The sequence below is a fragment of the Pleurodeles waltl genome, chromosome 7 (assembly GCF_031143425.1).
Source record: "Pleurodeles waltl isolate 20211129_DDA chromosome 7, aPleWal1.hap1.20221129, whole genome shotgun sequence".
NCBI classification, from domain to species: Eukaryota; Metazoa; Chordata; class Amphibia; order Caudata; family Salamandridae; genus Pleurodeles; species Pleurodeles waltl.
Genome location: NC_090446.1, coordinates 739,371,766 through 739,387,516, shown reverse-complemented (window position 1 = coordinate 739,387,516; position 15,751 = coordinate 739,371,766). Strand labels below are relative to the sequence as shown.

General features: G+C 42.5%; 1 protein-coding gene across 1 annotated transcript in view; it reads left to right on the top strand.

Moving 5' to 3' along the window:
* Nucleotides 1-15,751, top strand: part of SPOCK1 (SPARC (osteonectin), cwcv and kazal like domains proteoglycan 1) — a 1,898,920-nt gene that overhangs the window by 1,135,447 nt on the left and 747,722 nt on the right. Inside the window, exon 5 of the mRNA XM_069199218.1 lies at nucleotides 11,855-11,987. Within this exon, the coding sequence (XP_069055319.1) occupies nucleotides 11,855-11,987 (133 nt within the window). The remainder of the gene's footprint in view (nucleotides 1-11,854; nucleotides 11,988-15,751) is intronic.

Here is a 15,751-nt window from a genome sequence, read left to right as displayed (position 1 = left end):
ATAAGAGAAATTGCAAAGGCGGGAGAGTTGCTTTGAGGAGTGAAATTGACATCATTGTATGCCATGCTGGTATAGGTCGATTGGTGTGAAGCTGAGCTGGTATTGGTGAACAGTGCTGCATTGCTATTGGTTGAGAACATCGAAAAGACGGTTGTGGGATAGAAGTTACTTCCTGATTCACTTGAAACGTTATTGTGATTTATTAAGTTTGATCGAAAATGAAGTTTTCTAAAGCATTAAAAAGTTCATTTTAGGGGGAGATTAATTTACTCAAGTGAGAAAGGTTATAGAAACCCAAACTGAAGGTACTCTAGGTCATAATGTAGCAACCAAAAAAGGTCTTCATATGTATTTGTGGCTTGAGCAGTGGTGTAAAATAACAGAGAAAGAAGGTGGAATAGCATTTCCTCATTGTGAAACATTTATTATAAGAATTCCTGAGGTCCTGAGGCATGTACTTTATGAGATGGAAACCGCATCTGAGACCTGCACAATTAGAAGTACTTAATATTTTGGAACACACAGCATCTCAGAAACCAACAAATCAGTACGAAAATAGGATGTAGAGACATTTGTAGAAGCAAGATGGGATGATGAGCAGAAAGCTTGGAGATCAGAAATTATTGAGGGAGCTAGGTTGCATCCAGCCATTTCTAGTGAAGAAGGAGAAAGCGCTAAACCAAAGCATAAGAGAGAGGCAGAAAAGATAACAGAAATTGAAAAGTAAAAGACTGAGACATACAACAGTGATTCATATGATTAATTTATAAACCAGATATTGTTAAATCTTCTGCCTCCTTATCATTATGGAGAAGTAGGACCACCAAGTAAACCTGAACAAGATGTAACCCCTAATGTACCTACTGCTTCAGTAGCACAAACCCTGAATCAGATAGTGCCAGATACAACTTCAAGTTCAGTGATGCAGATTCCTAGAGTGCATCAACCAGTTCAGAACTGTGGCACAATTCATCTTGCACAAAGTCTTCATTTGAATCATGTTGTACTGAATTCTAACATTAAACAGTCAGTACGGACACCTTATGTGAATCAGCCAGCACAGAAAATTTGGCTTAGATCAGTCTGTGCAAAGTTTTTTTCCAAATCAACCAGTGCAAAATTTTAGTCCGAATCAGCCCATATTAGATGTTACTCTGACTCAAACAGGACAGAACTTCAGTACTACCTCGTCAGAACAAGGTGTAGGAATGACAGTTCCTCAGAACCAATATGAATTATATTGGCCCAGATGCATTAACAGTTCCGGTAACTATAGGTCCAGTTGTTCCTTTGTATTCTTCAGGTGTGTGTGGAAGTAATGTTTACTCATTAAATGTCCAGACTGTTCCTGATACTCCAGGTACATCCAATGGGATGACTACAAACAGTGTAAAGGGAACAGTATATTTAAATGATTCAGGAATTGATGGAATTTATTCTCTTCTGAGATCATTAACCGCTTCCCAGATTTCAGATCCAACTTTAATGACAAATCAGGCAGGTTTTACTCCCTCCTGATGTGAGGTTTCCTCAGAAATCCTCACCTTATTTTGTGCCCAGATCAGAGCAGACGTCAAATGTTAATTGTAGTACATCACAAGGAAGAATACTTTTTAACCCACCTGAAAACATGTCTATTGCAAGTTTCCTGAATCAGCAAATTGCATGACCATAAAGAGCAGAATTGTTACAGAATAATCCAGTGTGTTTAAGAGGTTTCATTGCACAACAAATACAATATTGACTAATAATTTGAGTCCTGAAGGTGCAATAGGTGTAGCAAGTTGTAGAGTAAAAGCAGACAACATTCCTGAGAAAGAATCATCACTGAATTTGTCCAGACTGAAATTGGAATTAAATGAAATGATATTAGGAACATCAGACACAGCCCAACTAGAGATTTACACAAAGGATGAACTGTGATTTTTTTGTGTAAGCATATTACCAAATCTGCAGGACACGCTTATGAAAGATTATCCGAAGTGTCTGAGAAATATGATGTTGATTTGGAGAATTTAGTGAATTGGAATTTAGTTACAAGGTTACAATAAACATGAGACCTCTTGGAATGAGATTTCAGATTAGAGAATTAATCATGTACATTCATAAATTGGAAGCGTTAGATAAGTGGAAAGGTAGATGGGCAAAGAGAAGAGATCAGAAGGAAGCAAAAACAGATGTGCTTCCGGCAGGAACAAATCAAGTTGAGGCGAATGTGAAAATGCTTCCCATGAGAGAAATTTCAGGTGGAGGTTATGTTCATGTTCCTTGGAGTAGAAGTGATATTTTGCCATTCACAAATGATTACATGAAAATGAGAGAGAAGCCAGTAGCTAGGTATAAGCAGACACAGAGGTTTGTGAAACTTTCAAAATGCCTGTGGAAAGATTTGAATACTCTGTTTGACATTGTGATTCCAAGTGACTTGTGGTTCAAGTACAAGGTGTTTTGCTGATTGGCCAGAAAGTGAACCTCCAAGAGATCCAGTAACAGGTGTGCCATCTGAAGAGGTGATGACAAAGTATTACAAAGTTGTTGACTTCTTGAAAGACAAAGTGTCCTCTAAAGACATTTATTGGGTGAAAATTGACAGAATGACTCAATAATCTAAGGCGTCTATTCACTTCTATTATGAGAGACTGCTGCAGGCTTTCAAACATTACAGTGATACAGAAACCATATGAGCTAAAGGTATGGGTCATTTTGTGTTCAGATTGGTGTAAGGATTGAAACCAGAGATAAGTGACATTATTTAGCAACATTTGATTTATTGGCTCAACAAACCGGTAGATGAAATCCTGCATTACGCACAGTATTGCATTGATGAATTGGAATAGAAACAGAAACAACTGAAGGAGAAGGTCATGGTTATGCAATTGAAAGCTGCACTGAAAGCTAGTCAAAGTCCACACTTTGAAAATGAACTGTGGCATTACACCAGGCATCTCACCTTGTTGTAAGTAAAAGTTATCAAGCTTTTTTTCCAGAGACTTCACTTTTGTTAGAACTGAAGAGCAAAGATGTCTTTAAGATAGCTGTCTACATGACTAAATCTCTCAATAAAGCCACTAGAAAACTCCTTGATACCAGTACATTCACTAGGTGCTCTTTTTAATGTCTTTTCCTGGCTGATTTGTTACCATTTGGCCCTGGAGCAGGCAAGAGATTAGCCTTAGATAAAAATAGTCTAGGGTGGGAGATTTCTACTCCAGTGGGCATGTCTTGTCTACTCTTTTTTTTAGAGGAGGGCTGTCAGTAGGTGTAGGGGATGTAGGCATGATTGATAATTGGGAGTCTTGGACAACGCACAAATTCCCAGACTTGTGCACAGAAGTTATAACTAGTGCTGTGTATCTGGTATAGACTCAAAAGTATTGCCCCCCTTAGGTCAGACTTCCTCAGAGTAGAACCAATACTCGCTTCTACCCACCCTATCTCAGTCTGTGGCCCCCATAACAGATGATAATTAGCTGATTATCAGATTAGAGCTAGCGTCCCTTTGCTCATGTTTGTAACTGTGTGAGTGCCTTTTCATTTGCCCATTAGAATCGAATACAACATACAATATCAGTTAAAATCGAAATGATAAAAGCCTACCTGTTTGAATCAAAGATCCAGGACAAGATAAGTGGGCACATGGGCCAAGAGACGGGGCCCAGCCCAATCTTTTTCGGGCTCTGGCAGGTGCAGGCAGGCCAGCGCTTGGCTTGGTCTTTGCCCTGGCATGGGCCTGGGCACTTCCCACACGTGTCCCACAATGCAGGAGCACTGGTATGTTTTTATAGCACCTCCAGTTGCAACCGCAGATGCTGGTGATTGTCCCCACTACAGGCTGGGACCAGGCATCCTACAATGCGATGCAGCACATGTCCACCCCACAATGAGGGAGCACTGGTATCTTTTTATAGACAGCCTCGAAGTGCAACCGCAGGTACTAGTGATTGCCCCCACTGCAGGCTGGGACCAGGAGTCCTACAATGAGATGCAGCGCATCTCCACCCTGCGATGCAGGAGTGCTAGCATGTTTTTATAGAGCGCCTCCAAGCATGACCACAGGTGCTGGTGATTGCCCCCACTGCAGGCTGGGACCAGGTGTCCTACAATGCGATGCAGCACATCTCTACCCCGTGATGCAGGATTGCCACTATGTTTTTTATGGAGAGCCTCCAGGCTCAACCACAGGTGCTAGTCATTGCCCCCACTGTAGGCTGGGACCAGGAGTTCTACAATGTGGTGGAGCGTGGGTCCACCCCATAATGTGGGAACACCGGTATATTTTTATACAGCGCCTCCAGGTGCAACTGCAAGTGCTGGTGTTTATCCCACTGCAGGCTGGGATCAGGAGTCCTACAATGTGATGCGGCACACCTCCACACCCTGAGTGACATAAATATAATGTTCTGAATTAAATCTAAACCCAATGGGACAATACTTTTGAACAATACTTAGGACACAATATTTCTGAATACCATATTTGGACATACAACCATATGTGTAGCCTTCAAGCTGACTGATATTTTTAACAGTGTGGATACATGTTCTACTCTATAGTGTCTATAATAAACCTCTATTAAACAAGGCACTCTGTCCTACACTACTACTGCTGTGCCATGCATTTCCCCTGACATTGAGTTAATGTCTGAGAAAACACTATCTTACTCTGGTGTGCACATAACCCCTGTAGTTAAGAAGCTCAAACTGAGATTTCTGTCAGTGATTAATCAATTCATAAACTCTAGCAACAGAAATAAATTGAATGATGGGGAAGATGAAGGAAATGTGTAAGCCTCTTCTTTTGCATTGTCTCCCCACTCAGTTTGCTCACAAGGCCACAGGAGCTGGTGGAATGGTGTGGCTGGATGAAAGGATCTAAAAGTTCCAGGCAAGACTTGCCAACTCCCTGGGTAATAGCTGCAGCCCAGAACAGCCATGATATTTTTCTGGACTGCACTGTGACGGATAGCTCTTGGAGCTTGTGGCTCACAGCTTATCCCTTATTCTGCTGCATTAAGACTGACATGGCAGGGGGAGTGCATTTAAAAGACAAAACGGTGATATATCTGGAGGAACTTTTTTGAGCTATGGATAGAACCATCTAGTGAGTGACTTGTGGAAATAGCAATCTTTTGTGTGGTATTCCCCCAGTTTTTTGCCTTTACTACCCTATTTTTGCTGAACCATTTTTTGTTGGCATAAGGACTTTACTCCTGCTAACCACCAGTAATGTGTCTTTTTCAGTCTGTCCATATTCATGTTTGTATACCTCATGTTGTTTAGGTCCTGTTATAAATGCTGTATTTTGATTTTAGTTGTGGTCCATATTAAGTCACTATTGTGGTCCATATTAAATCACTATTGGGGTTATAGTGTGTCATTCGTGTTTGGATTAGTTGATTGCCAAACATCATTTTGACCTATTGAAATACCCAGGTAAATGAAATCCAGGTGAATCATTGTTTTGGTTGTAGGTTGTAAGCCCAGGTTCTGCTGGTATAATGGCAGCTCTTGGTGTAATACTCTAAGAAAGGTTGGCATTTTACTGCTGAAATAAAATATGTATTTCTTCCAGTGTCCTGGGCCACATGACTGCTTGTGGATTTCCTATGGTGTGAGGTGTATTCCTTCCAGACAGGGGGCAAAAGGCCCTTGGGTCTGTGGAAGGGTGCTTGTCTCCTGGACAAGATTAGTGTGGGGGGTGTGCTCAGCCCTTCCTGTGCTTCAAAGGGTAGTCTGAGGACTGTAACCATCCCCTTCCTGATGTCTGAAGATGACTACCCTACCACTGTCAAATGCAGCCAACAGCTGGGCCTGCCTGTCTTTTGTCACCCTAATGAGAGCGGCACCAAATCCAGAGAAAAGGAGAGAAGTGACCAGCATCAGTTTAAGGTTACACAAAGAGGATATTCCCCCATGCAGGCTGGCACAAGGTAAAAAGTGGCGCCTGCTCAGGACCCCTTATTAGAGCAATCCTAGATATGAGAAGATTCAAAAGAAGGTCTGCCCTGCTGTCTGGAAAAGGAAGAATAGTCCTGCTTGCCTTGAACCCTGGACCCCATAGTGACTTCAAGGTTTAGTTGGCTGACCTTCTGTTTGACACAACAAGCTTCCAGAGGCCTTTCCTGCTTTCCAGCCAACCAGATATAACTGGACCAGACCTGGTCCTCTCTAATGGCTTCAGTGAGAGTGAATTCTGACCCCACATGTGCTGTCCTCAATGCCCTAGACTTTTGGATGGACTCTAAATGCCTGATGCAGGGTCCAGCAAATCAAAGCCACGTAGCTCTGAACAGAAGGCTTCATCAGAACTGACATCAAGCCATCGGAACTTCATCTGAACTGACATTTAGCCTCGCAAAGCCAAGCAGATTGCAGCTGAAAGCTTCACAGCGTCCAATGCAGAGCAACACCGAGCCCCTGAACTACTACCCAAAGGCTACAATGGTTTCCATGCCGAGCCACTAAGCTTGTGCTATATCGCAGTTGGCCTGAACTTGTGACTTTTCTAAGTCTGGCACGACCAGACACCCGCAGTTGATACGTTGTGCTTTCTGGTGCTATTTTTACCTTATATCTAAAAAACACAACTCTGGTTACTGTTTACATTTTTGACATTGTGATGTCATTTTATTTATTGAAACATCCTTTATTTTTCTAAATTTATTTGTGATTATTCTTGGTGTTGTGTTTTTACTTTATGACTGTTTGAGTGCTGCATATATACATTTCATATTGCCTCAGAATTAAGCCTGACTGCTTTGCGCTAAGCGACCAAAGGATTAAGCATAGGTTTATTTAGTGACTTTTATGTTTCACCCTGGCCAGGATTGTGACTATTACGTAAATAGGACTCTCCCCCTCTCAACTAATAACACCATTTCCTTAAGTGATTGGTTACTTTGAATGGGTGTTTAAGCATTATTCTTTTCCAGCACTTCTACGTCTGGATTGCTTCATAATTCATGTATGTAATGTATGAGGATCCTTATGCCCCAAAGTTTGTGCAAGGCAGATGAGTGATTTCAGGCCAGTGGCACCACGACAGGGAAGTATGAATGAACTGATACAATTGAATGTAGCTGCATGGCACGCTGATCTAATGTTCCCTCTTGGAGTTGTGCCCTCCCCCTCCTTCTGTCTCATCTGACCCCTCTGCATATGCCAAGTTATGATTTCACAAAGCATATTACAATTTCAAGAATCAAGTGGTCACAGCTGTCAGACACCGATGTTCATACCATGTAGGTGAACCCCACCAAACAACTATGACCCTATCATGGATTGTTTATGCAACTGGGAACATTTTCAGTATAGTCTGCTACCTATGGTAACCCCAGTTGAATTTCAATCAGGAGACAATTCTGCGGGAGAGTTATGAGATTGACACTCGTGAATTATAGTGGGTAAGAGAAACAGACGAGAAACAAGAAACAGAAACAACTCTTTAAATTAAAGGGCCCATTGATATAGCAACAAAGTTTACCTTAATAGTTTTCTCTTTTCTATTTTTTTACGTATCGTATGTTATTTCACCCAGCAGCATTTGCCATATATTGATCATAGGTCCATGATCTAGTCAATGCTACCGATTATGAATGCATTTCCTGACCAGGTTTGAGTCTCTCTGACCTATCCACAACATTTCTCCTATTTTGCGCAATGCTACTCAGTTCCCTTCTTCTCTTTTTTGGATCTCCGTCTTAAGTTTTCACGTTTCCAATTTTTGCCCAAATCATAGTCATGTGTTTGTCCTACGATCTGTGAGTAGTGTTGGCAAGGAACTCACAACTTGATTTTATGTACTTTTGACATGCCCACTCATTTAAAAGATTGCTCAGCTAAAAAAAAAAAAACTTCTGAGAAACAGTTCTCAGAAATTCATTTCCACTACAACAAATGCCAAAATGATGAACCTGAAATGACCTTCCTGCCACCTCTCACTGTGGTGACACAACTGGGCGTGGCGAGTAAGTGTCATACACAGCTAAACACACTCTGTGCCTCACCTAGGGCTTTCAAGTGCGCCACACTCGATGTACCCGTGCCTCTCTGCCTTTGAGACGACACTTATTGCACATACATTTCTCTTGCTGTTGAATTTCTCTTTCAGTTGTAATAGAGTGGATCTCCTTCTGCATGAAATGCTGCATAGTTGAAGAGTTTTCATTAAAAAAATGACCCGGCTGAATGATCCCTGGAATTTACTCATGCAATATTTTGAATGAGTTGACGTGTTTTTTTATAATGAACGCACAAGTTGAGCGAACGACCCTTCTGTATCACCAAATTCGTATCGAATGGATCGGTTTGAGATGCCGCACCAGCTGCTTCGGAGAATGAATCATACTCTTGGATTTAAACAAAAAAAGTTGGCAGGTCCATCCTATGAACACATTATACCCATTGGAAGACTGACTTTTAAGGGGATTGATTTAAGTTGTTAAGAATTGCACTTCTATTGAGGTACAGAAGTTCAGTCCCCATTTCACTAGACTTAAAATGCTAAGCAAACAAGAGAGCCTTATTGGACATCTTCCCGGAAGAGTCATCTCAGTCTTAGCATAAATGTCAGTCACGTTTTATAGACTTGTGTTGCAGAGTTGGGGGGGGAATTAAACAGGTGTAAGCCTTTGGTTGTGCTATCTTTTTTTGTATTGGGTGTCAGATTAATAATAGCTAGTTGTACTTACTCTCTTTCTGTAATACAACATGTGGCAGTGGCAGTGACCGTGGCCTGCGGATGTATTCACAAAGGAGTGTGGGATTTCCCTATGCAATACAGTGATGTCCTCTTGCCACCACACAATCTCCAAAACTGGGAATGCGCTCATGGCAATGTTCCTTGCCTTTAGAAACGCACAGTGGGCCTTTAGCAGATGACCTCGTGGCTCAGCAGATAGTCTTTATACTCAACAAAGTAGTTCATATAATAGGCTACTGGACAAATGTGGCCAGGCTTGCACCATTCCAGCAGTGCCCACAGCTTACAATGCAATGGGGTGCCGTGGATATAACTAAATCATATGGTAGCTTACAGGAAATACCATGCAAGTGCAATATGTACCCTTATTTTCGAATTTTCTGAGATATTGAATTGATATTATTGATCAATTTGCAAATATTTATATGGTCCCTTCTGTAATATCCATTATGCAGACATAAAGTAAATCCAGTGCAATGTAAACACATTTTCTCTGGTTTGATTGGTTGAAAGGCACCATGCAAATGAGGAGATGAGTTTGCACAGTCAGCCACACTGTGTCCCCAGGATGTGGTTCAAAATTATTACACCACTCCATAGTTTTCAATAGTCTAGGGTGCCATGGATGTTTGGGGTATTCGCCACAGGGAGGTCCGGAAGGAGAGTTCCTGACTTTTAATACAGTGCACCATAATCCTCATGCACATGGCATGAGCCATGTGCTGTTAGAATAGTGTATTGTGCAATACAGGCAGGAGGTGAAGAGATTCATCTATGGTATAAGTAGGTCAGGATTGGGCTTCTGTGGATCATCTTCATGCTGCAAGCACGTCACATTGCACTCTGTTGCTCTTTGGAGACACGTCAGTGGCCACCATAGTAATAAGCAGAAACCCTATGAAAAGGTCAGCAGGGGAGTGCTTACATGTTCTCATTTACTTGTCCTGACAGTAGCAATGTTTAATAGCTTACCATAGGGAACTTAGAAATTGCAAAGGATTATTACATACCAATAAGCTGTGGCACCTGGTAAATAATTTTTCGTACTATAAGAGGTAGAAACCGTAGATGCATCTCCCAGCAGGCCCAAAAGGAGAGGGCTATCCCTCAGGAGAGGCTCGCTGGGCTTTGTTGGGGTGGGGGGGCACGGGTGGTGCGGGGCACACAAATTAATTAAAAAAAAATTTAAAAAAAAAATCACTTACCTGCTTCTCCACCGCCGCAGCCGCCTCGCCATGCCTCTCCTGCACTGCGGGCACAGGCTTCTAGCCTTTCCTGCAGCCAATCCTGACGCTGCTCAAAGCAGCATTAGGATTGGATGGGATCGCCCATCCAGGGCACTCCCAGACACGCTGGGAGTCTGTGCCATTTCTCTCCAGCCCGGCACCTGTGTTGCTGGGCTGGAGAGAGGCTACTGCGCATGTATGTTTGCCCAGCCCGAGACAGCCGGCCAAACATACATGCACACTGAGGGGAGTACTCTGTGCACTCCCCTCAGTGCTCGTCACCCCCAATGCCCCACCCCTTTTACTACAAAACAATAAGAAAACTAGTTTATTATCGTTTTGCCACAAAACAATAATAAACTTGGTTTATTATTGTTTCACAAAACAATAATATACTTAGTTTATTATTGTTTTGTAGTATAAGCTTGCAGCTGTTGCTGTGGGGGTGACACTCCTCCGCCGTGCCTGCCATCCCTCCTCACAGGGCATAGGTGAAAAATCATTAACTGCACATCCATAGGATACCTATTTCATCTCGAAGGAATGCAAATGGATCAGCCAGGCAGGGCAAAACCAGTCTATTTAACCTGCCTCACTGCCAAGAATTGTTTTACTTTTACTGGAGCAGGGAGCGGTGGTGTCACAATTGCACTTTTTGCAGGTAGACCCACCTACTTTCTGAGGTGGTGTACATTGTCTGAAATGAAGTACTAGCGTGTATGGTGGGTGTCGGTACTCCTGAATGGGGCACAGATTATATGATACTATTCCATTTAACCTATGCTTCTGCAGACTGGCAAAGGTGCAGCTTTGTGTATTACCACACTTGATTTACAGTGGCAAAGTTTTATACCTTGGTTGGGGACTGAAGGGAAGGTCACCTCCATATAGTAATCCAAACAAAACTTCAGTAACAGTTTAACTGAGAAGGCTGAACTTGTAAATGTTCAGAAAATTAGATTACCTATTCTGGATTGCAGCGAAACAAACGTGGTCCAATATCACCTTACTTGAAGCAATCATACTAATAAAACCACATTAACCCATTTATTACTGTAGTGAAAAGGTTAGATTCGAGTTTATTACCAAGTGCAGCAAAATGTACATAATACATTTGTTTACTGCCTACCAGATTGCATGTAAGAATTACTTTACAAAGGGGAACAATAGTACGAGGTCTTTTCATTGCAATTTTTCAATTCTGCACACATTTAACACCTTGCATCCTGGTTTTGATTAAATATCTTTGAAAACCACTGCACCTGACAACATAGCATAGCACAGATCATCTGTGCAGATGTGGAGAGTGTATCTACTATACCTTACCATTGTTGAGGGAGGGGAGGGGGCATCATGACTCACTCAAGGCTTAGCCCCTCGTGAGTCATCACCCCTCCCCACACTCCGAAATGGCAGCAAAGAGCATATTGCACTCTGCATAGCGGCATATAAAATATGTATATGTCTGTCTGTGTGTGGGTGGGTGTATACACATATAAATACACGAGTGTTTACTTCAAGGGCATTAACGCACGCTCCCGTTGCCTTTTTGTTCAAAGTCAGAGGGCTGCGGAAACGTTTTTGCTTGCAGGGCCTTTTCTTGATACAACTGCTTTCTGCAGTGAGTGGAACATCCTCGGAGTGTTGCTGGGTGTCTGCAGTACGCTGGTGCCAACCAATAGCTGGCTCACAGCTACTGCACCATGAAGTGAATGCTGTGGAATAGCCCTTTTGGGGCCGCTTGCGCAGAATTGTTGGTTAAACTGCAGCATCCTCAGCTCCAAGTCTGTGCCCAGCATTGAATGAAACCACGACAAATGGGAGCGCTTAACTTTAAAGCTTGAAGGAAATTACAGATTGTGTGCTTTTAAAACAGAGCGAAGACCGTTTTATTGCTTCATTCTAACCACTGTCTTCTTTTGTTTCACAGCCTGAGGCAGAAGAAGGTAAATCTGCCCCACAAACACTGGACAGGAGCAGCGAATTTAGCAAAGTGTAAACCCTGTCCAATGGTGCATCACACCCCTGTCTGCGCTTCCGATGGGCACACCTACTCCAGCAAGGTATGCATCGTTAATGATACAATTACCTACTGTTCTACGTCACTGCCTTTCCTGCCAGCACGCAGCACGACGTCAGAAAGACTATTCACTGCTGGAGAGAGGAATCACCGTCGTCAGAAATCTTATTTCATTAGGCAGTCTACACAGTACTGACAAAGTCAATGAAAATTGCCTGTTTAGAACATTTCACGGTGTTGGAAAGAGTGCAACTTTAAATGTATACATTATTCGTATTTCACTTTGGCTTTAATTCTTTAAGAAACTCCACTTATTTTCAGCTATTGTGTTTATTTTTAACAGTTGTATGTAGCACATGGGCACCACAAGATACAGATGTGCTTTACATGGAGTAACACCGACTCAAAGGTCTTACAATGAACTAGAAGCAAACCAGAAGGCATTGAGGGACAGTGGAGGGGTGTGAGATGACTGCTAGGGAGGATGGATTAGAGAGTCGTAAATGTGAGAGAAGGGGGAAGCAGCATGGGCGATGAAGAGGTGGAAGTAAGGACGGGGGAGAAAGGAGAGGACAAAGTACAGAAGAAGTGGGATGGATAGAGAGGATGGAGGTGGAGAAGGTGACGAAAGGAGCGATGAATAGGAGGGCAGCTAGAAGAAAGGGGAAGGAGGAAAGGTATACTGTGAAGTAAAAATGGAGACTAGGATATCAAGAGAGTCATGACAAGATGGAGAATAGAGTGGGAACAAGGGATGGAGCGGTATGGGAGGAGGCAAAAAGAAGGCAACTGGAGGAGTGATGACGAAAGGCATGGTACGGATAAGCTGGTGTGGAGAGAGAAGGCGACGGAAGGAAAGAGGAATGGGAGAGAAGTAAGAAGAAAGAGGCGGATGATAGGTTAAATCAAGAGGAGGTTTGGCAGCAAGGGATGGTACACATTGGAAGGAGGCGAAGAGAAGGCCATGGGATGAGGGGTAAGGAAAGACATGGTACGGATGGACTAGGTGGGCGAGAAGAGATGTCTGGGAGTAGAGTGACGGGAGGGAGGAGAGTGGAGAGGAGTCAAACAGAGCAAGGGATGGACTGTAAGCAAGAGTGAAAGGCTGGGGAGGGGAAAAGACTGCGGCGAGGAGAGGAATGGGGTAGAGATGAAGGTGCAAGGGAGTCAGAGTAGGAGGTAGAGTGTAGCATGTTAGTAGTATGTGAGGAGAGACTGTGAGTACAGAAGTAAGCAGATTATACATTGGATTAAAGAGTAGAGAGTGTAAAAGACCACCAATCTGACAATGCAATCTTTTTTAGGGATATTTTTTTGCCACGTGTGACTATAGACTTCTGATTTATCTTTTTCATCTATAGAACAGACTTCTACACCAGATGGAGCTCAGAACAGCTTAACAAATCAATGGCATATTGTTTTATAACAAGGGCAAGTGCCATTGCTGCCCTTGCAAAGGGATCTTAATCCGGGAATATTGCCTCTAATTGTGGCACTGACAGCAGTTAATGCCGCTAAAGGAGGTTTAAACATCTATTAATTGCCCTCCCTGTAACTATTTGCCAAAAGCACCAGTTAACGGCATATAAAAAGAGGATGGCTTGCAGGCTCAAAGGTTTTTGTTCGCATTAACCCTTTTTGCCCTATGCCAAGGAAAGGGAAAATAATGAGGTTAAGCAGCAGCCTTGTCCCTGATGTGACCAAAACAGAAAGAGAAACACTCAGTCACATACCTTCCCTTCCTATGATTCACTATAGTAGTTCCCCCTTTGCTCATTCCCAGTACTCAAAATGAACTGTGCATTCTGGGAGATATTTCAGAGCAGTCCAAGACCAGTGGTTGTGGTCTCGGACTGAGTTCTTGGAAAACTGATTTGCGGTCTAACTTTAGACGTTTCATTGAATGTGTTAATGTAACATCTTACTTACTCAGAAGTCACAATTATGTCATTACATTTTTAAAGAGTGTATTTCATGTAACATCTATATTGGACATATTTTAAACTGACTTTCGAAAAACCAATAAGACCTGCTTTAAGGTACTACCAGGGCATGCAGACAGCATCAATCTATGCTGGTGTTTCAATGTGGTAGAACATTAAGACCAGACAACCGCAAATGCTATTTGGAATCTTGCAGCCATATGCATAAGATTGCTTTGACACTGCTCGTAAATGTCTGCCACTAGTTTTTATGTTTTCTAAATTTAAGGATGATAGTGGAAGTAATAAGTAAGACCGCCTGTGTGTTTAAAAATACATCAGAGAACCTCCCTTTGTGCATGTACCATATGGCACAAATTATACTGGAGAAAGACATGATATCTGTACATGAGCCAGAATCCCAAACACCCCATTTTTCTTTGAACCGGAGTGATAGAATGAAGCCCGCAGCCAGAGACTATCTTTATTTCAAATTGCTTTATACTATAATCAACCCTGAACAACGTGGTGGGCGCTCAAAGCACCACACACCATCAAATGAGGCACGGGACTGGTGCTTGTGAATAGGTTGGAAGGTATGGCAGTAAATCAGGTCCACGCCTACTGTCCACGCATTGGAATGATATTTACTCCTGTAAACGGTAAGCGTTGGTGGCAGGTCCAATGTGAACACATACTACTGTATAGCATCCTGATGTATGAGCTTGGGCATTTGCTGGAGCAACTAGTGGATCACTTAGAGTAACAAAAGCAAAGTATGCTGTGGTCATCTGTGAACAGGGTGCAGTGTTGCCATGGAAATGTGTCCAAGGTAAGGTGATGGTAGTGCAATCGGAGCCCCGCCTACGATACCAGCAGTACTAGTTCCTGACGCCTGTGAATTGACGTGTGGGGAAAGTGGGCAATTGAACAGCCACGTACAGACAGAAGGCAGTATGCTAATCTGTAGACAAGTTGAGCTGTTCGTCAGGTTAAAGAGCACCATCGGCTGTGAAAAATAAACACAAATAAAATAAATCAGCTATGTGATTGTAGCATTTAAATTGTTTGGGGAGAATGAGAGCTGCACTTACATTTCAAGAAAATAAATGGGCAAGCGGGTTGGAAATGGTACACAGGGCACAAAGCAAATGCCAGTGACGTAGGTGGCAGAGTATACACGTTTTAGTGATGGCAGTGCATGATTTTATTTTATTTCAAGAGAGTGCATCTCGTTTTCTAGGAAGGTAAGCATACACTTTGTGGATTCTGTAGAAGCATGTTAGTGAGACCCACCCTCACGCTCTCCCGTGGGGGTAGCCGATGGCCTGTCTTCATTCACCCTCGGACTCAGGAGCAAACTACATATAAAAAACATTTCTCTGATGATTGGTCATTTCAGTGTTGTACTTTGTGTTTACGCTGCACAGTGGGCAGCCCTTTGCCAAATAATTTCAATATTGTGATTGCCATCCGGAAATTAGATTTTAATTTAAGGCTCGCTGTACTAGAAAGTGCTTCAGTGAATTAACTGACATGAAACAATCTCGGTACTCACACTTCATCTCCTGACCTTTAGTTGAGCAAAGCCCTCAGGCTCTATTTGCACTGTGCCCGTATTCTATTTGTGTTAGTAATGATGAAAGGTTAAACGAATGGTAAATCAATAAAAGTAGTCTATAGAACGATTTAATTCTGAACATGGCGTTTCATTTAATTTGCGCTCTGCTCTCGCCCATTTAAAATCATCTTTTTAATCTTCATGTCATATTTGTTCATTGCAAACAGAAGCTGGTAGATAAAAAGACACACAATTAAATTGCATTGAATTTGATGTTCAGGCATCATCCCGTTAGTAGAACAGGATGCAGGCGCCCAATGAGTT